Source organism: Narcine bancroftii, chromosome 2 (genome assembly GCF_036971445.1).
Source record: "Narcine bancroftii isolate sNarBan1 chromosome 2, sNarBan1.hap1, whole genome shotgun sequence".
In the NCBI taxonomy this organism is placed as follows: Eukaryota; Metazoa; Chordata; class Chondrichthyes; order Torpediniformes; family Narcinidae; genus Narcine; species Narcine bancroftii.
Window position 1 is genome coordinate 244,619,633 of NC_091470.1, and position 21,592 is coordinate 244,641,224.

The window sequence follows — 21,592 nt, forward strand, 5'->3', positions numbered from 1 at the left end:
GAGATATTGATAAATGTTCTACTCAAGGGTCCATGACTGAATTTAAAAAGATAATTGATGTTTAATGGAACGAATGGGCCAAGTAGAAGTTGACTTGGTTAAAGCACAAAAAAAGCTGAAAGCTTTGGAAGAAGACATCAACAAGTGGGACTTGAATAAACAAGATACGCTGGCTGAAATCAACCACATGGAGAATTTTAGCAGATGTAAGAATATTTGGATTATTGGTTTGAAGGAAGGGAGTGAAGGAAAAGACACTGTGTGCTTCTTTGAAACTTGGATCCCACTAGTGTTGGGAGAAAATAAATTCAATGGAAAACTACAAATAGAAAGGGCTCATCAGCCCTTGGACCCATAAGATCTGACGAGCAGTGACCACAGCCAGTTCTGGTAAGATTTTTGAGTTACCGGGAACGTGAAGCTGTTTTTGGAGCAGCATTTGATTACTCCAAGCAACACTATGGCCTGCTTGAGATCGACAGTGGAAAGGTGTTCTTCTTTCAATACTTTAGCCCAATTTGATTAAGCAAAGGAAGGAGTTTGATGATATAAAATGGGAATTGCAATCAAAGAACATGAAATACTCAATGATATATCCTGCAACTCTGATGGTCGAAGCAATCGACATTTTATCAAGACTAAGGAAGAAGTGGAAGAATTTTTACAAAGATTATGAAAAGATTAAAGATATTAAACAAGAAAATAAAGGGACCAAGTAAAAAGTGTACTTTTTGAACCATCTTGTATATATTGTTAAATGTTATGGAAATTTGCATGGAGAGCTCATGAGAGAGCAAGAACTTGTTAAAATATAGTAGCAGGGTGGAGACTAAGAGGGGTAATGGTGCCGTAAGAGGAACAGTTTTGCAAGATGGTGCTAAAGGGAGGGATTCTTTCTCAGAAGATTCCGTGGGCTTCAGGATTTTTTTAATGTCACTGTCAGAGCAGGGGCACTATATATGTTTTTTAAAGGGGAAAGATCACTATTAGTTGAATAATCAAAAACATTTTATTGCTGAAAAATATTTGTTTAAAAACTGGTATGTATAGAACATTAAAGTTTATTAGTCTAACGGTCTAAATGAATGGGTGAAAAAGCAAAAGGTTTTGACACACTTAAAAAACCTAAAAGCGGATAAAGATATCCTGCAGGAAACACACCTTACTAAATTAGAACATGCTAAATTAAAGAGAGGAAAGGGTGGGGCAAGTAATATCATCTTCTTTTGGTTCAAAGGTGAGAGGAATAGCAATTTTAATGAATAAAATGTATCAATAATAGTGTAAGATATATTGATTGACCAAGCTGGAAAGTTTGAAATTATACATTGTAAAATTTATGCAGAATCCTGGACACTTATGAATATTTACATTCCAAATTATGACAATGAAGACTTTATGAAGGATATCTTTTTTAAAGTAGAAGGTAGACAAAATATATTGGTCAGGTGGGATTTTAACTTCTGTCTAGATTCGATATTGGATAGATCAGCGAGAACAGTAACAAGGGCCAAGGCCACAAAAGCGACGCTATCAATTATGAAAGATTTAAATCTGATTGATATCTAGAGGCAGCTCAACCCCACAGAGAGAGAGACTACTTGTTCTACTCAAGGGTCCATGACTCACATACAAGGATTGATTTATTTTTGATGTTTGCACAATTAAAAAGCAGAGTGGTAAAAATGGAATACATGGCGAGGCTACTGTCAGACCACTCTCCATTAACCTTAACTATTGTGATAGTGTAAAAACAAAACGTGTACAGATAGCATCTTAATGCCACATTGTTCAAAAGGATAGACTTCTGTGAGTTTATTAGGAGACAGATAGACCTATTTTGTGAGACATATCTCTCTTCCACCGAGAGCAGCTTTTTGATATGGGATATGCTTAAAGCTTATCTGCGAGGGCAAATTATATCTTATACAAAAATCTTAAAAGTGAATATAACATAGAATTGGATGGTTTAGAGAGAGGGATAACAGAATTGAAGAAAGAATATCAGAAGACAGCTTACAAGAAAAATATAGACAGAGAATAAAAAATTGAGATATAACACATTACAAATGTATAAAAAGTTTTTTAAAAATTAAAAACAAAGCACAAATATTATGAATTAGATGAACAAGCACATAAAGTCTTGGCAAGTGAAGTCAGAGGAGATGTCGTGGATGATAAATGCGGGAGGAGTCATGTGATGGAGAAGTGGCCAGTAGGAGAATACCAGCCCTCTCCAGAAAAGAAGAAAAAAAGTGAAGAAAAAGCAAAGCCCCAGACACACAAATCACAACAAATAAAAAATAAAGGCATGGAGAAAATGGCACCTAAGAAAGAAAAGCCAAAAACAACGGGAAGTAAAGAAGAAAGAAAGACGCTGGAAGAGAAGGTGAAGGCCTTACCTGCATGAAAAAGCAGGGACCCGCCATGGAAAGAGGAGCCCTCTCCCCGAGGTTAGTGGAGATCCCGCAGGGTCACGACCCACTGACCGCAGGACTACAAAAATGGCTCACGGAGCCAAACGGGTGCGCAACTGTGCACGACAAGGAGAACACCGATGGGAGGGGGGACCAGCTGTGGAATGAAACTCCACAGCACGAACAGCTGAGAGAGGCCCGACAGCAGGGTTCCCAGCTGGAAGATAAAGAAAGCAACGGGAACGGGAGGGGTGAGAAAGAAAAAAGGAAACTAGAGACACAACAGATAACCAGCCCAGAAGAAGAGGACCAAAATCAAGACACCATAGAAAAAAAACCCCAACAACTGAGACAAGCAGCTCAACAAGAAAGTCAGAAGAGACACAGATACAAGGAAGAGAAATAGAAGAGACAAACCCAAGAGCAGACACAGAAGAAGAACACCAAGCTCTGCACAGAGGAAAAGGAGGTAAAATGAATGGACAGTACATAGATAAAAAACATTTTCAAGAACAAATGAAAGCTTTAAAAGAATGGCTGACACTAGAATTTAGTGAATGAAAAGAGAAATGAAAAGTATAGAAGAAAAAGTGAGTAGAATAGAGCTGGTCATAGCAGATGTAGGGAAAAGATTAGAAAATGTGGAAGAACGTGTAATGGCGGTAGAAATGGAAGTGAACGACTTAAAAAGAAAATTGGAAGAAAGTGACAAAAAAGTTAAAGAAACACTGGAGTTGTTAGCTCAGAAGATGGATATAATGGAAAACTATAGTAGGCGAAACAATATAAAGATAGTAGGCCTTATGGAAGATGAAGACGGCAAAGATATGAAAGAATTTATAAAAGAATGGATCCCAAAAGTCCTGGGAATGCCAGAAATGCAGGAAGGAATGAAAATAGAAAGAGCACACAGAACATTACCCCCGAAACCACAGTCACAACAAAAACCAAGATCCGTTTTAGTAAAATTCCTGAGATATACGACAAGAGAAAATATATTGGAGAAGGCAATGAATAAAATGAGAAAAGACAAAAAACCAATGGAATACAAAGGTCAAAAAAAAAATTTCTACCCAGACATAAGTTTAGAGCTCCTAAAGAAGAGGAAGGAGTTTAACACACCAAAATCGATCCTATGGAAGAAAGGCTATAAATTTATGTTAAGATATCCAACAGTGCTTAAAATAGTTATCCCGGGGCAGCAAAACAGACTGTTCTCGGATCCGAAGAAAGCACGAGAATTTGCAGAACGCCTGCAAGACAGAAAGAGAGATGAAGAGATGTAACAAGAACAAAGAATGATAACAAACTACATATAAAGAAGCAAAAATAATGTGTAAGTAAGAACTAAAGGAGGAAAGAAAAGGGAAGTAAGGGAGAAGGGGGAAAAAAAGAGGGCTTAAAAAAAGAAATTAAGAGGATGATAAATGCAATTAAAACAGAAGTCAATATTTTAATGTATAACAAAAAGGGATTAATGATATTTTTATACAATATTATACAGACCTATATAAATCAGAATTGTTAGGAGATGATAATGAGATGGAAGAGCTCCTAGCAAATGTTGAGCTTCCAAAATTAGAGGTGAGAGAACAGATGGAGTTAGACATCCCTTTCACAAGAGTAGAAAATGAGAAACCTCTGAAGACTTTGTAGGCCAATATGTTTATGGGTGAGGATGGGTTCCTGCCTGAGTTCTATAGATAATTTAAAGATTTGATGATACCTCTTATAATGGAAGTGCTAGACCAAGCAGTGGAGACTCAGATTCTCCTGGACTCTTTTTCAATAGCTATTATTACAATGTTGCCAAAAAAAAAAACAAGGACCCATTAAAAACCTCATTATATATACCTATCTCACTTTTGAATACTGATTATAAGATATTGGTGATGGCGTTAGCTAATAGACTGGGACAATATTTACCTAAATTGATACATACAGATCAGATGGGATTTGTTAAAGGAACACACTCATCAAATAGTCTGGGTAGGCTATTTAATGCAATAGATATGGCTAATTCAAAATTGAATTCCAGTACAACAGTCTACCTTGATGTGGAAAAGGCATTTGATCACTTAGAATGTTTTTTTATTTAAAACATTGGAGAAATTTGCAATAGGTAGAATATTTCTAAATTGGATAAAACTTCTCTACCATAAACCACAAGCCAAAATTATAATAGTCAAATGTCAGTGGTTTTCCTCTGAGTAGATCGAGTAGGCAGGGGTGTTCTCTCTCCCCAGCACCTTTCATCCTTGTGATTGAACTGCTGGCAGAGATTAAAAGGAGAGTTCTGGATATTAAAGGCTTCAAAGTTGAACAAGAAGAACACAAAAATCAACCTATTTGCTAATGATGTGCTACTATATTTATTTGATCCAGTTAAGTCTGGAGAAATTGCAAACAACACTAGAAAAATATGGAAGAGTTTCAGGTTATAAAATTAATATGGATAAAAGTGAGATAGTACCACTGATTAACTTTGATTATGAAAGATATCAAAAGGAAGTTAATTTAAGTGGAAAGTAGATGGAATTAAATTCTTAGGAATCATGATTGATAATAACCTACAAAATGTGTACAAATTAAATTGTACTCTCCTTTTGGGGAAGATAGAGAAGGATTTGCAGAAATGGAAAGATTTGCCATTTACTTTTATTGGAAGATTTAACTGTGTCATGAAAGTGATGCCAATCTTTTTCCACCGCTGCCTATTTGCCGAAAAATTTCTTTAAATTATTAATAATTGAATTAGGCAATTCCTATGGAATAATAAGGTGCTGAGAATTTTGTTGTAAAAATTAAGGAGGAATTATAAGATAGAAGGATTTAGACTACTGGATTTTAGAAAGTATTATTTGTCAGCACGTCAGGTTTCTTTCATCTTTCTTTGAGAAAGGCAGCCCCCCCCCCCACATCTTGGATTCAAATGGGATTATACTCAATGAAAGAGGGGTCAGTGAAGGATTTTATCTCTAACTGGTGTGTTAAGTCGATAACAAAAAAATGGATAATCCTATATTAATATATATGATTAGAGTATGGCAAGAAATCAATGAATGTATTAGGGAAAAAGCAGGGATATCATTAAGAGCACCATTATTTAAGAATGGTTGTTGCCTATGAATGTAAGTAACAGAATATTAAACTCCTGGAATGACAAAGGATTAAGATACATTGAAGACTTTTGATCATCTAAAACTGAAATATGGAGTAGCTAATGGAACTTTCTTCTGTTTTCTCCAACTAAGATCATTCTTGAGAGAAAGATGGGGGCCAATGTTGGTCCCATCTGAAATCAATGAAATGGAGTGAATGATCTGGCAGGCGAATACACCCAAATTTATTACAAAAATGTACTATGCTCTCCAGAGTGAAAGTGCAAAACCAGGTTTACAGAGGTCAAGAGAGAGATGGGTGTTGTAATAGCAGAAAGATGTTGGTCTGATTGGTGTTTGGATAGTATGATATCAATTATAAATGCAAGATATTGATTCAGTATAACTTCCTACACCAATTGTATCTAATGTCACAGAAACTATATTAGTCAAAATCTGAAATATTGGAGAATTTTTTAGATGTGGGATTGAAACAGAAATATTTTTACATTGAAGCTAAGGCCTTTTTGGCAGCATATTGTGGAAATGTTAACATGGATAACACGAGTAGATAATTTTATTGAAATAATAATGTTAACTAAATTCCAATTTTTTGCAATTACTTGGAAGTCCGACTCTCCTTTACTCATAGCATGATGGACTGCAGAGATGAATAGTTGTATAGCTATGGAGAAAATGACATACAATCTAAAAAGACAAGTATGACACATTCATCATGCTATGGCAGCCATATTTGGACCATATAGGGGCCAAATGACAATAATGATAATAACAGATGCAATATAAGCAGATGTGACTTCCCTGCATAGATTTTTTTTAATGGATCGTATAAGTGTGAGCTCTGATGGTGTGTGGATTTATATTTTGTAAGAAAGGAGGGAGATTTTTTTTTTGCATGAAAAAGTTTAATATATTGAAGATTTTACGATATATTTATTTTTAAAAATGAAAAATAAATATGTTTTTAAAATTCATTTTGTAAGATGAATTTGACATTGCATTGACCACATACTTGCTACAGAAAAACAAAACAGCTTCTCCATAGGAAACAACCCTTGGGAGTAGAAAGCAACTCTGCTTGCACAAAATTTTAAGAATGCACCATTCCTTATAACCTTGCTGGGAAGCTTTATCAGTGGAAACAACTGTGATGTGATCATGAAATATATTTCTAGGTTTTACTCTGCTGTGGCTTTCCAGTGCCCTCTTTGGGCTTCCTCCTTTGCCACGATGATCTCAGTCCTTGTAAAGGAATGTGACACAAAGGCATGATAGGTGGAGCAGTGTTCTCACAACTCTAGCAACCCAGGTCCAATTCTGACCTCTGGTGCTGTCTGTGTGGATTTTACATGTTCAGTTGCATGGGTTTTTCCTGTGTGCTAAAGATGTTCTGGTTGTGAACTGAATGCAAAAAGTTGCCTATAGTGCTAGTAGTTTGTGTCCAAGTCAAGGAGGTGTTAATAGCACAGAGAGAGAAGATTACAGGGAGAAAAGTATGAGATTGAGATTAATGGATTACTTTAAGACTTTATGGGCTAAATTATCTCCACTTTATAGAGTAATTGAACCATACACCAAAGAAACAGGCCTTTGGCCATCATGTTCATGTTGATGTTCATAATTTTTACTAGTAATTAGCACTCGCTCTGTATTCAGCAGGGCCATGAGTTCAGTGACATTGAATGTTGCTGTTAATCTAGTAAAATTATGTAGTAGTATTAATCCAACAATCTAGAGCAATTAAATAAACTCAGTTCAGCAATATTGTCCAATTAAAATAATAGTCAATTATTTTAATAGGGCAAAAATAAATGCCAAAGTTAATCCAGCAATCTTAAATAATGCTGTTAATCCAGTGATATTGAAGACATCTTTAGCCCAATATTAAATGTTAATTCAACAACAATAGTAATGTTAATCGTGTGATATTAAACAGTTTTGTTAAACAAGTGAAAATAAGTAGTAGAGTCAATCCAGTTGTGGTGTTCTGAAACCAGCAACCTTAAATAAAAGCAGAAATACCAGTTAAAACAATATTTATCCAATACTGAGTGCAGCTGTCAATACAATATATCTGTCAGTCCAATGTTATTGGATAGAATTGTCAAGCAGTAATGAGTTGTAATTATAGTTGTTAACCTAGTGACAATGAACCACTGTTTAGTCCAGCAATATAGCACACTGTGATGTTAATATACTAAGAATTGATTAACTTAATGAAACTAAATATACATGACAATCCAGCAACATTTAATAGTATTGTTAATTCAGTGATATTAAATATGGTTAATCCAGCAGGGTTGAACTGCAGTGTTAAATGAGCAATAATAATCAGTTTATCTAAACCAGCAGTACTAAATGTACTTGAGAATTAACAAAATGAGTAGTGCTGTTTATCCGACGATATTATAAAAGCTAATAGAACCATAGAACATTACGCCACAGAAACAGGACCTTCTAGTCTGTGCCAAACAATTTTTCTGGCTAGTCCCACTGAACTGAACCCAGTCCATAGCCCTCCATACCTCTCCCATCCATGTGTCTGTCCAAATTCATCTTAATTGTTAAAATTGAACCTGTATTCACCACTTCAGATGGCAACTCATTCCACACTCCCACCACTCTCAAGTTCCCCATGATCTTTTCCACTTTCATCCTTACCCATGACCTCTGGTTTGCATCTCTCCTACCCTCAGGGTAAAAACCTACCTATATTTATTCTGTCTATCCCCTCATAATTTTAAATTTTAAATACCTCTATCTAAGCTCCAGGGAATAAAGTCCTAATCTGTTTAACCTTTCCCTGTAACTCAGTTCATGAAGCCCAGGCAACATCCTAGTAAATCTTCTCTGCACTCTTTCAATCATATTGGTATCTTTCCTGTAGTTAGGTGACCAAAACTGCACATAATACTCCAAATTTGGCCTCACCAATGTCTTATACTACTTTACCATATCATCCTAACTCCTATGCTCAATACTTTGATTTATGAAGGCAAATATGCCAAAACACTCTTTACAACCTTATCTAACTATGACTCCACTTTCAGGGAACTATGTAACTGTATTCCTAGATTGCTCTGTTTTACTGCACTCCTCAGTGCCCTACCATTTGCTGTGTGTTCTTTCTTGGTTTGTCCTTCCAAAATGCTAGACCTCACACTTGTCTGCATTAAATTCCATCTTTCATGTTTCAGCCCAATTTTCCAGCTGGTCTAGCTTTGTGTTATCTGCAAATTTGTTGATCCAATTTACCATGTTATCAACCATCATTGATATAGATGACAAACAACAATAGTCCCAGCACTGATCCCTGAGCCACACCACTAGACTTGTATATCCAATCTCAGAACATTTTCCAAAAATTTACCTACAACTGATGTCAGGCTCACCAGTCTATAATTTCCAGGCTTACTTTTGGATCTTTTTTTAAGCAACAAAACAACATGAACTACTCACCAATCCTCTGTTACCACACCTATGGCTAAGAACATGCCAGGGCCCCTCCAATCTGAGAAGCAATCATCCACCACCACTTCTCTGGCTTCTCCCACATAGCCAATGTCAAATTCAGTTTACTACCACACCATGAATAACGAGGATCTGAACCTTCCTGACTAATGTCCCATGTGGAACCTTGTCAAAGGCCTTACTAAAGTCCATGTAGACAACAGCCACAGTCTTTCTTTCGTCAGGTTTCCTGGTAACCTCCTGCAATGGTCCCAGTCCCAGAGGCACAGACGGCCACTGGACCACCTGAACTTGTAGATACTACTCAGTACTGAGAGCACCGCCCCCACCCCCCTGGACTCATTTTAAGGAGGGGGTGAATGTGGTGATAAGCCACTACACTGGCCGCACTCCTATCAGCCTACTGCAGGGGAAAACCAGTGTACCTGCAGGTAGGCAACCTGGGAAGCTGGCTCCATCTGCCAGCTGTCATTCACTGGCCTTTACAAAGACATGGATCCAGCAAAGATACTGAGAGTGGTGTACGTTTAAGCTAATTAAAGCCTGTTGTACAGTCTGTGGACTTTGCATCAGAATTATTCGCACAGCAGCGCTCACACTCACAATTGAGCAGACCCACCAGAGATTGGGACAGAGGAGGAAAATAAGAATTAACAGCAGGGATTAAAACACGAAAGTCTGCAGATGCAGAGATTGAAGTTAAACAAAATCTACCACGCACAAAGCAAGGTTAACTATCCCTAATCAGTCCTTGGCTATCCAAATACTTGTATATTCAATCTCTTAGAACACTTTCCAATAATTTACCTACAACTTACATCAGGCTTACTAGTCTATAATTTCCAGGGTTACTTTTGGATCCTATTTTAAGCTATAGAACAACATAAGCTACTCACCAATCCCCCATTATCACACCCATGGCAAAGAACATGCAGGGCCCCTGCAATTTCTACACTAGCCTCTCTCAAGGCCTGAGGGAATATCTTGTCAAGCCCTGGGGATTTATCCACCCTTATTTGCTTTGCTTTATGTCAGCAAGCACCCTTAGTCTGTATCAGTTCCATAACCTTACTGCTTGTTTTCGTAACTTCTCTTGTCTATGTGGCAGTTTCCTACGTAAATACTAATACACTCAGTACTGAGTAGTATCTTCAAGTTCAGGTGGTCCAGTGGTTGTCTGTGCCTCTGGGATTGGGACCATTGCAGGACAGGTTCCTGGTCAATGGTCGGTAGGGCCAGGGCAGTCAGTGGTGTGGATGGGATGGTGTGGGTGGTCCAAAGGGAGTGGGCCCCTTTGGTGAAGTGGAGAGAGGGTGTCAGCTCCTGGGGGATCCTGGATGAGCCAAGAATGTCCAGGGTGAGAAGCTGGGCCCCTGTTTGTGCCAGGTCTTTGGTTGAGACAATGTCCTCACATCCATTGTGGTACCTGACGTAGGTGTAATTTGGGTTTGAATGGAGGAGGTGCATCTACTCGACCTGGGGGGCGGGGGGGCGGTCGGATTTGTGGATTCTCATATGTTTGTGGAGGAATACTGGTCCTGGAGACATCAGCCATGATGGCAGGGAGACACCAGTGGCCGATTTCCTAGGAAAATAGAAAAGGCACTCATGAGGTGTCTGAATGGCAGCCGTGCACAAGAGTGACCATATGGTGTGGAGTGCCTCAGGGAGGGCCTCTTGCCATTAGTTGATGGACCAATCTTATGACCTCAGGGCCAGGAGGACTGCCTTCCAGATGACCTCGTTTTCATGTTCCACCTGACCGTTGCCCCTGGTGTTGCAGCTAGTCGGGTGACTAGCCATGATGACCCGCATTGTCAGGTACTGGTGCAGCTCTTCATTCATGAAGCTGCACCCCCGGTCACTGTGGATGAATGCCAGGTATCCAAACATAGTGAAGATCTGCACCAGTGCCTTGACAATGGAGGCAGTGGAGGTGTCAGGGCAAGGGATGATTAAGGGAAAATGGGAGTATTCGTCTGTTCTTATTTGTGGAAGGCAGTGCTCCCTTGAAGTCAACACTGAGTCACTCGAAGGGCTGAATGGCCTTCACTACATGGGCCCGTGGCAGGTGGAAGTAACGTGGTTTGCATTCTGCACAGACCCTGCAGGACTCAGTCATGGTCCGGACTTCTTGGACAGCGAAGGGGAGGATCCGGGACAATGAAGGGGTACAGGCATGCGACGCCCAAGTGGCAAAGGGTGCCATGCAGTGCCTGTAGCTGTTTGGAATGGTCGCTGGTGCAGGTTCAGGACAGGCATTGAGCTTTCCTAGCCTATACTGGATATCGTAGCTGAATGTGGACAACTTGACTCTCCAGTGCAAGATCTTGTCATTTTTGATCTTGCCTCTGTGGGTGGTGCTGAACATGAATGCCACTGTGTGCTGGTCTGTGAAAAGGGTGAACCTTCTGCCAGCCAGGTAGTGGTGCCAGTGGCTGACTGCTTCCATGATTGCCTGGGCCTCATTTTTGATGGCAGAGTGTCTGAGCACTGAACCGTGGAGGGTCCTGGAGAAAAAGGCCATGGGACTGCCCCCTTGATTGAGAGTGGCAGCGAGGGCAACATCAGAGGCATCGCACTCCATCTGGAATGGGATGGTCTCGTCCATAGCATGCATGGTGGAGTTGGGGATGTCCTGTCTGATGTAGCCAAAGGCTCTGCTGGGAGGGTAAAAGTGGTGGTTTGTGCCAGTGGGCGGTCCTTGTCTGAGGAGCAGGAAGAGAAGAGCCCTAGGCACCTACGGAGGCCCTTGAACATGTTGGGGGGGGCAGTTCCAATAGGGGGCGCATGGGTTCAGGGTTCAGGACTGATGACACCATGTTCCACAATGCACCCCAGAATGGTGAGACAGGAGGTGCTGAACATGCACTTCTCCCTGTTGTAAGGAGGTTCAATGCCTCAGCTGTCCAGAGAAATCTTTTCAGGTTGGCATCCTGGTCCTGCTTGGTCATGGCTGCAGATGATGACATTGTCCAGGTGCAGGAAGGTTGCTCTTAGATTGTGCTGGTCTACCATGCTGTCCATCTCTCATTGAAACACAGAGACTCCATTTGTGACCCCAAACGGGACCCGGTGGAACTGGTAGAGGCACCTGTCTGTCTCAAAGATGGTATAAGGTTTATCACGGGCACGGATGGGGAGTTGATAGTAGGCCGACTTCAGGTCAGTTGTGGAGAAAATCCTGTACTGGGCTACCTTGTTGACCATGTCGATGATGCAGGGCAGTGGGTAGGCATCCAGCTGGATATACCAGCTGATGGTCTGGCTATGGTCTGTTTGTTGCCCCTTTTATGATAAGGACCTGGGCTCTTCAGGGGCTGGTGATGGGCTCTATAACTCCTTCCGCCAGAAGCCATCTCACCTTGACCTTGATAAAGTCCTGTTAGCCGCACTGTAGCACCTGCTCTTGGCCGCTATAGGCTTAAAGTCTGGCAAAAGGTACACCGAAGGTAAGGGTGAGGCTGTGGAGGTGACACTGGAAGTCTAGTCCCAGGATAACCAGGGCATAGAGCTTGGGCATGACTAGGAGCCTGAACCCTTGATATGTTTCCCCCTCCCCCTCACTGTCATGTTCACCGAACAGCACCCTAGTGCCGTGATGGAGTGGTCCTGGGCTGCAAAAGTGAAAGCGAAGTTCACTGGATATTCTTTGAGTTTCAGCATACGGACCACATTCAGGTGCACAAAACTCTCAGTACTACTGCTATCAAACAGGCATTTTATTACCTTCCCATTGACAGCGATGCACCCAAGTCCATGGGGAATATCCTCCATTAGTATGGAGGACGCTAGCACTGCCTTAGGGTCCGAGTCGCTGCTCTACGATGGTTGTAGTGAGTTGCAGCCTGTGGGTGCCTTTAGGAGCATGGTGTGCGGTGAGCACGCGGTTTTGTATGTTCACGTGTTGACCACGTTGTCTGATCGGAAAGTTGGGCGAGTTGGGATGGTTGGGGTCGGCTGGCCCTTGTTGGTGGTGTTCCAGAGACGCACATGCCATTGACATGGTCGGCAACTCACCCGGAAATGACATTGTCGGCATGGGTGGACATGATGTCACTGGTGCGGGCAGAATTTGGACAATGAAAGATGGCAGCACCCATGGGGAGCACTTGGTGGCAGCATGGTTGAACGGCCAGGCCAGAAGTGATGTCATCAGTGCAGGTGGAAGTGGCAGGTGGAGTAATGGCGCTACCTGGCATGGGGGCATTCTGAGAGTCAGAAAGGTCTCTCCGTTGGTTGCGGAGGGCCGCAGCACTCCCAGTCAGTTTGGGGAGGCGCACTTTAGCTAAATGGCCTTTCTTGCCACATCGGGTACAATGCGAGTTCCTCGCAGGGCATTTCTTTTGGGACCACCTGTCTGACCCACACTGGGACCTGCTGTACTTAGAATGGCAGACTGCGTCAGCGGTGGTGATCATCTCTACAGCATGGGGCCCCTCAGCGACTGTTGTTGTCAGCATTGCCCAGGCCGGAGGAAAGCATCAAAGGCCTCCAGCTTCTAGGGAACGGACCACCTCCATGATCCTGGTAAGGGAGGCATTATTCTCTTCCAACAGTCTCTGTTGAGTCGCCCTTGACTGCAACCCTCACGCAGGCATCTCGGATATGTTACTCCCCCTCTCTAGCAGTCATCCCAGCTTCGGTCATGCAAGGGCGAGCTACTTCTCACAGTGCCCCCAGATGAATGTCTGCCATCTCACTTGGCTGCTGTACCCTGATGCTGAGCAAATACTGGGCATAGAGTATGTTCATTGGGGGCCAGTACATGCCTTCCAGGATGACCATTGCTGATTCGAAATTCATGCTGTCTCAGATAGCCTGGAAAGCGTGTGGGCCCAGCTTGGTGCATAGTACCATGAGTTTCTTCTGGTTAGTATTGATGACCTCAGCTTGTGTTTGGATCACCTCATTTGCATGCTTCCAGATCTTGAAGTGTGCTGGAGCGTCTGGGTGTTGAGGGTCCATATCCAGCCTCTTGATGGTCCTTTTAATTTTAAGCTAATTAAATTAAGCACTGCTGTGCGAATAATTCTGATGCAAAGTCCACAGACAATACAACAGGCTTTAATTAGCTTAAACTTGTCCACCAGTCTCAGTATCTTTGCTGGCTCCATGTGTCTGGCTCTCCGAATGGGCCGGCTCAAGTCTTAATACAAGCCGGTAATTGACAGCCAGCAGGTGGGGCCAGCCTTCCAGTTTGCCCCCTGCAGTAGGGAGGTAGGAGTGCAGCCAGTGTAGTGGTTGTATCACCACATGAGGCCTCACATTTTCAGGGATTACGAGAAAAGTGACAACTTTGTCAGGCTGATGTTCGACTCATTTGTGGCAGCAAATTTGTATTTGACATTTAGATATCAGCTCCAAATGTTTGTTGGGGAAGGTTCTGCAATAATTTTGGCACATCCAAATTTGCTGCCAAGGTCAAAGACAGGTGGTCCGATCAATTTAATTCTTTCTCTGTTTAAATATAGATGTAATGGTGCAAGCGGTGGGGCATGCTAGAATGCATTAGAGTCCATTACCAATTACAGGGCATGGGCATGCAGTTGCATGTTGGCTTGGTTGCCTCCCTCAAAAAGATTTGGTAAACCATTTCAGTTTTTGTGATTGCATGGTCATCATTATTAAGACTATCTTTTTAAAAAAATCCTAATTCTAGATTATTATCCAAATTTAAATTCCACAACTGCTCTGGTAGAATTTGAACTCTGGATTACAAGTCTGGTAATTTCTGTACTACCACTATAGCTTTAAATAATGCTGTTAATCCAGTGTAATTAATTAATGATAGTAATTTAACAATATTAAATATAGATCTTAATCAACAAAATTAAATATTGTTTATCCTCATATAGCTGTGAATCTGATGTAATGAAACCATGTTTTTACAGCAAAATTCTGTAATATATCAAACAATGGGAATTTTTCTTTTTAATCGAGACATCCTATTTAATCCAATAACATTATGTTGTGTTAATGATGCAAAATTGAATTGTGCAATTAATCCAATAATTTTAAAATAAACTATGAATACAACAATATTAAATATCTCTGCAAATCCAGCAATGTGAACTAGCATGGTTAATCCAGGAGCATTTAATGTGGCTGTTAATTCAGCAATATTAGATAATGATAAAATGATATGAACAGATACTGGTAATCCAGGCATGTTCACTGTAGCCATTAATGCAGTGATAACTCAACTCAAGATACAGTAATAGGAGTAATAACATCAATGATATTAAGTAATACTGTTATTCCTGCTATTTTTACAAATTTTAAAATTTAGATATCTTCTGGCTATCCATCCTGTAGGATGATGATGGTTGCTTTCAGTCTTTTTGTGGGGTTTGATATGTGCATCCTGGAGTGGCTGTACAGGCCGATCCTTGACAGGTACTTCTTGCCATATACTTGGCAGGTGAGGCCTGGAGGGGCAACAGGGGCAGAAGTTCTGTGGTGGTGCTCCTATGCTTTTCCTCTGTAGCCTCTTTGAGCTTTTTCTCAGCAGCATCCACACCTTTTCTGATGGCGTCCCTCCAGTGCAAGCGATCTGCGCTGCATTCCCCCACCCCTGAAATTTAGACCTAGAGCACAGTAACAGGCTACTTTAGCCCACGAGTTAGTGCCTCCCAATTTACACCCCATTAAACTACATCCCAGTACATTTTTAAAGGGTGGGAGAAAATCGGAACACCTGGAGACAACCCATGCAGGCATGGGGAGAACATACAAACTCCTTATAGACAGCGCAGAATTCAAACCTCCCACTTTCTCCAGGTCAAAGGGGTAGCCATAGGTACCGGCATGGGTCCTAACTATGTCTGTTTTTTTGATGGCTAATTAGAGCAATCCATGTTACAAGCCTACATAGGCAAGCCCCTCAACTTTTCCTTTGCTGTATCAACAACTACTTTTGTGCTGTCTCATGCATGCTGCAAGACATTCTGAGTTTCTTCAGCATATCTTTGTCTTTACTACAATCACAGCATCTGCAGACTTTTGTGTTTCACTACTCTCTCTACACCCAAGACTGTGTGACTTGGCACAATTCAAATGCCGTCTGCAAATTTGCAGATGATGCTATGATTGTCAGCAGACTCATGGACTGCAAGGAGGAAGCGTACAGGAGTGAGATAGATCAGCTTGTTGAGTGATTTCTCAATAACAACCTTGCACTCAACATTTGCAAAACTAAGGAACTGATTGTGGACTTAAGAAAGGGGAGACCAGTCCTCACCAAGGAGTCAGCAGTGGAAAGGGGAAAGAACTTCAAATTCCTAGGTATTAATATCTTTGAAGATCTGTCCTCGGGCCTTCATGTTGATGCAATCAAGAATAAAGCTTCCCAGTGGTTATACTTCGTGAGGATTTTGAGAGATTTGATATGTCACCAAAGACTTTTCCAAATTTCTACACGTGTACTGTGGAGAGCATTCTGACTGGTTGCATCACTGTCTGGTTTGGAGGTGCCAATTCATGGGACAGGAAAAAGCTACAGAGAGTTGTGATATCAGCCAGAGGCATCATGGGCATTAATCTTTACTCCATTAAGGACTTCTAAAGAAAGCAGTCTCTATCACCAAGGATTCTCACCACCCAGGTCATGTCCTCTTCACACTGCTACCGTTAGGAAGAAAGTGCAGGAGCCTGAAGATGAAAACCCAATAGTACAAAAGTAGTTTCTTCCCTTCTGCTGGGTTATTGAAATTCAGCAACCTGTTTCCTGCACTCCGAAGATGCCCTCATTTAAATGAAATATTTGCTTCCTCAGGTGAATAAAAAAGATCGCATTGTATCATTTTAAACAAGAACAATATATTTGCTAACATTTATATCTTACATAAATAGATTATTTTATTATCACATGCTAATTGTGGTACTTCATTATGTCTCTCTTAGCTGCTGTGTTTACTGTTTTACAGTATTGTCCACAAAAGTACTTAATTGGCTCAAAACACTTCTTGAAGTACTGTTGGGAAAGGGATTAAATGGAAATCTTTCTTGTTTTCTTTAATGAGTTTTGATGGGTGAGTGCTAATGCCAGCAACATTATTAGACTCAAGACAATCACTACCTTTTCACTCAGTAGACAGACAGTTAACTAGTGATGTTTCACTCTCTTACCCAGGTGGTCTGAAGCCAATAGCAAAGTTCCGTGCTGTCATGGGAAAAGTTTGGATAGGCTGGGCTTCTTTTCCCTTGAGCAAAGGAAGCTGAAGGAGGATCAAATCGAGGTATTTAAATTATAATGGGCACTGATCAGGAGACAGAATAATTTTCTCATGGTGTGGTTATGGGAAAACAATAGGGCAGAGATTTAATTTGAGAGGAAGGAATTTTAAAGGAAATTTGATGTAATAGTTTTTTATGCAGAGTGGTTGATATCTGGATATCAGAGGGGATAGCAGAATCAGATAGAATAATTATATTGGAGACATTTAGACAGGGACTTCAATGAGCAAATCATAGAAAGGATTCAGGCCTAAATGAGATTAGTGTCAATAGGCAAAAATGTAGGTTTAAACGTGATGGGTTGAAGAGCTAGTTTCTGTGCTGTATTTACCTATGACTCTTTAACTCAACTTTAGCTAATCATTGGGCCTGAATTTCTTGGACTGTGTACCCAGTTGCTCATTGAAAATTGCTGAGCCTTTCGGACCTTTTGTTAGGATTTATGGTTAATCTAATGAGTATGCACAAATGGTAAATCCCATTGAGGTTTCATTTGCCACTATGTGAATGTTTGAAACCAATTTCAATTGTGTTGTGGATACAGAACTATTTTTTAAGCAAAGAAACTTATAATTTCAACTATTATACTATTAATACATATGATTTAATTTTGGAAGGGAATTGTGCTTTAAGTAGTCTTGTCCCTCCACTCCATCCTGACCCACTTGGAGAATGATGCCTCATACGCCAGGCTGTTGTTCAGCCTTTAGCTCAGTATTTATTATAATTATTCCCTAGAGGCTTGTGAAGAAGTTATCCTCACTGGGACTTAACACCCCTCTCTGTAACTGGATACTAGACTTCCTAACGTAAAGAACAGAGTCTGTCTGAGTCAGTAGCAAAACAATGAGCACTGTCATGCTGAGCCCTGGCACCCCTTGGGACTGTGAGCTCAGCCCACTCTGGTTCATGCTACTGATCCATGTCTGCAATGCCAGATCCAGGTCCAACAGGGTCATTAAGTTTGCCAATGACACAACAGTAGTTGACCTCATCAATGACAGCAATGAGTCGCACTACAGAGAAGAGGTGGAAAATACAAGACTAACAACACGAGTCTCAACGTTGTTAAGAAGAAAGAGATGATCGTGGTTCAGGAGGTCCAGAGACAACCACGTTTCACTATACATTAATAACTCGGTAGTCGAGAGAGCAGGGAGCACCAAGTTGCCTAAACTCCACTTAATCAGTGACCTATTGTAGGCACACATGCACAGCCACTGCACTTCCTGAGAAGACTGAAACGGGCAGGCGACCAGCCACTGTCGAATCACACTTCTACAGGAGCTCTATTGAGAGCATCCCGGCCAGCTGCGTTGCAGTGTGATACATTTGCTGTGGAGAAGTGGATCAGATGTCAGTCAACAAGACCATAAGAGTGGCAGAGAGGATCACTGGGGTCTCCCTCCTCCCCTCCCCCCCACCACACCTCCCCCATCTTCCCTCATCCAGGATCATTCTCTGAAAAGGGTGGGCAAAATCATTGAGGACCCCATCCACCCACGCACAGCACCTTTCAGCCACTGACATTGGGAAAGAATACAGGATTGTCAGAGCCAGGACCACCAGGCTGAAAACAACTTCTCCCCCAGGCAGTGAGAATGCTGAATGGCTAAAAGAACTGCTCACTCTTAACCATCCGTGGCTCTACTATTTATTAAACATTATTTATTTAATTTTTAATAATTTTTTGTTGGGTTGGATAATAAACAAACTTGAATATTAGATTCCTAGACATTATGACTTGAAGTTCAGGTAACAAATTTTGTCTTCTGGATTTTGCATGCGCATTCCATGCACACCCATATTATATGATTTTGAGTTCAATACTTGAAGGACTACTGTAGAAATGGAATTTGGAAGGTTCTTGAAGAGAATGAAGTGGATAATTGTGCAACATGTGCAAGAGCAGGAGGGGCATACCTTTCCCTAGAGAGTGGGAAGAAGATGCAATTTCAGCTGGAAAGTAGGGTCAGAGGGTGATTACTTTTGAGCTGATAAACAGCAGGCTATTTTGTTATAGACTGGCTGTAATGAAAAATAGATTCTCTATGTCCCATAGTATAAATGCTAATCCCCATCCCACCCTCTGAAAAGATTAGTATTTTGCAGGAATGGCAACAAAGACACTGTTCGATTCTTTCAGGCATTTTAGATTCAGTATCTGGTGACTTAATGAAACCATGCAAAACATCCTTTGTCTGTTCCCTTTAAGACTTCATTGTTCATGGAACTATGCGCAAATTGACTTTTACTCCAATTCAAATGAAACTGATTCTTCGGAAAAATTGATAAAGGACATCATGGGTCAAAGGAACATCACAAAAACTTACCAAGCTGTATTCACATAATTCTCCATTACTTTTATGTCTTTTTCTAGGTGTGGAGCTGAACATCTATGAAATATTTTGTCTGAAATAAAAACAAAGACAAAATGAGGCATGGAATTTACTGGAACCAAGCCCATGTGTATGAAAATGAAATAGGTGCAGACATGAATTCCCATCATTTGACTCTGGCACTGATAGGTCATTTCTAAAGAACACATTGACCCCATGAAGCAAATCTTATAATCTGTGCATATGGCTGGAAGGCAAAGAAAATTCCATGTATATTCATCATTGTCGGTTTAGACAAGATTTGCCAGATATCCCTCTGACATATGAATCTTCCAGGATATGACTGTTCTTGGCAATTGCTATCATTTGTTTTGGAAGCTCAAACCTTAGGAGCAGTCAAGATTCAATTGATCATAATAAAATAGTGTCATATTACATGAAATTGCTATTGCCTGCTGTAAGGCAAACAGATTCTCCATCGGCAGAAATTGCCTGAAGCGCCTCTTACAGTCAGAAAAAAAGAGGTAAAGGAGTATTCATAGATTCGCTGCCAGCGCTTCCGCAGCCACACAGAGTCCAGCCAAAACCTGAACTCCAGATCCAAACCTCCGACACAGTCAGGAACCCCTCAGCCCTTTCGGCACCCACTCGCATCCCAGTTCTGATACTTAGTTCCCCTTCAGCCAGTTTCGAGCCAGTCTCCAGCAGCCCCTAGCGTCCATAGTTCCTTGCCTCAAGTCGCCAGCAGCCAGCTGCATATGTAGGTCTTTCAGCCGCAGAATCCCCTACTAATCTGCCACCATGGACACTGTCCTGTGGGTCGTCTCTTCTGCTTCTCCTTCTCAGACGGGGGATTGTCTCCCCATTTTCTGGTGCCCTGTGCCAGTCCTCTTCCTCCCTGGAGTCTGCAATCCCTCATGGCTGCTGCTGATAATAGGCACCACCATCTTGGGCGCAGACTCCAAGATCGTGGGATTTTAAATAAACCTACCTTTGACTGTTTAACGGGCTGTTTAAAGCCTGTGCAGAGCTGACGGCAGTTGACTGGGTGGTTGGTCCCTGTGGGTCGACTGTATCTCTCCATGGGTCCACACCAGTGACAGCACTGCCATTACAGCGGCTTTGGCAGTGCCGCTATTTTCAATTCAACAGGTTTCACCTCATCAGTTGATTTCCTAAAACAAAGTTTAATTCCTTTTGGACCTCCAACAAATAGAAAAGTCATTATCTCATGAAAATAAATGATTCCTGTGTTATTTGTTCCTATTTATCCATTAAAAGAGAAAGTGGAGAGATACTAGATTGTTGCCAATTTAAGAGAGATAAGAGTGGTCTGAGCAGGTCTAATTGATGGGAAAAATTGCAAGGACTCCTATCATCAAGAAACTGTAGATTCTGGAGGATTCAAGCAAACTGTTCTATGGAAGACAAATGGCATTCTATGTTCTTCCAGAATTGCAAAAATTACTCACTGTTTAAATGGCATTTGATTACAAACCATAACATAAGAACTGGAATTGGGGTATTTTATCTATAGTCATGAAGCATGCTTTGACTTGTCACCTTAAATGCTTGATCCATTTTTGGGAGGAACCTATTTTGATCATTAACCTTCCCACAGCCTCTCCTCAACCACATACATAAAAGAAAATACCAGTGAACTGAGTAGATGAGAAGTTTTCTGAAGCAATTCTGGTGGTTTTAAATTAATAAGATGTAAATATATTTTTGGTTTGATATGCACCCAAGAGGAACTAATTGAGTGCAGACTTTTAAATAAAAATGATGTCCTTTCATGTTCTTCCCTGTTAATAATGTATCTTTGCTGCTCCCACGTAGTATAAAATCATAGGTCTCCTCCAGTGCTCTTTACTTTGCTCCAAGTCAACAAAAAAAACCATGAAAAGAAAAGGCATGATCCCTGGACATGAATTAGATCTCATTTTAAAAAGATAGATTCCTGATTTAGTACATACTTTGTAAGAATATTTTAGTATATTACCAT

General features: G+C 41.0%; 1 protein-coding gene across 21 annotated transcripts in view; it reads left to right on the forward strand.

Moving 5' to 3' along the window:
• sugct (succinyl-CoA:glutarate-CoA transferase) overlaps positions 1–21,592 on the forward strand; it is a 544,214-nt gene that overhangs the window by 383,734 nt on the left and 138,888 nt on the right. For 3 of the 21 annotated variants that reach the window (XM_069920679.1, XM_069920676.1, XM_069920678.1), the window contains exon 15: positions 17,145–17,250. The exons of 16 other annotated variants lie outside the window; for them this stretch is intronic. In XM_069920679.1, the coding sequence (XP_069776780.1) occupies positions 17,145–17,233 (89 nt within the window). In that variant the 3' untranslated portion in view covers positions 17,234–17,250. Of the gene's footprint in view, positions 1–16,938; positions 17,044–17,144; positions 17,251–19,628; positions 20,030–21,592 lie in introns of those variants that run through there. 2 more of the 21 variants (XM_069920677.1, XM_069920674.1) reach the window with 2 other exon arrangements.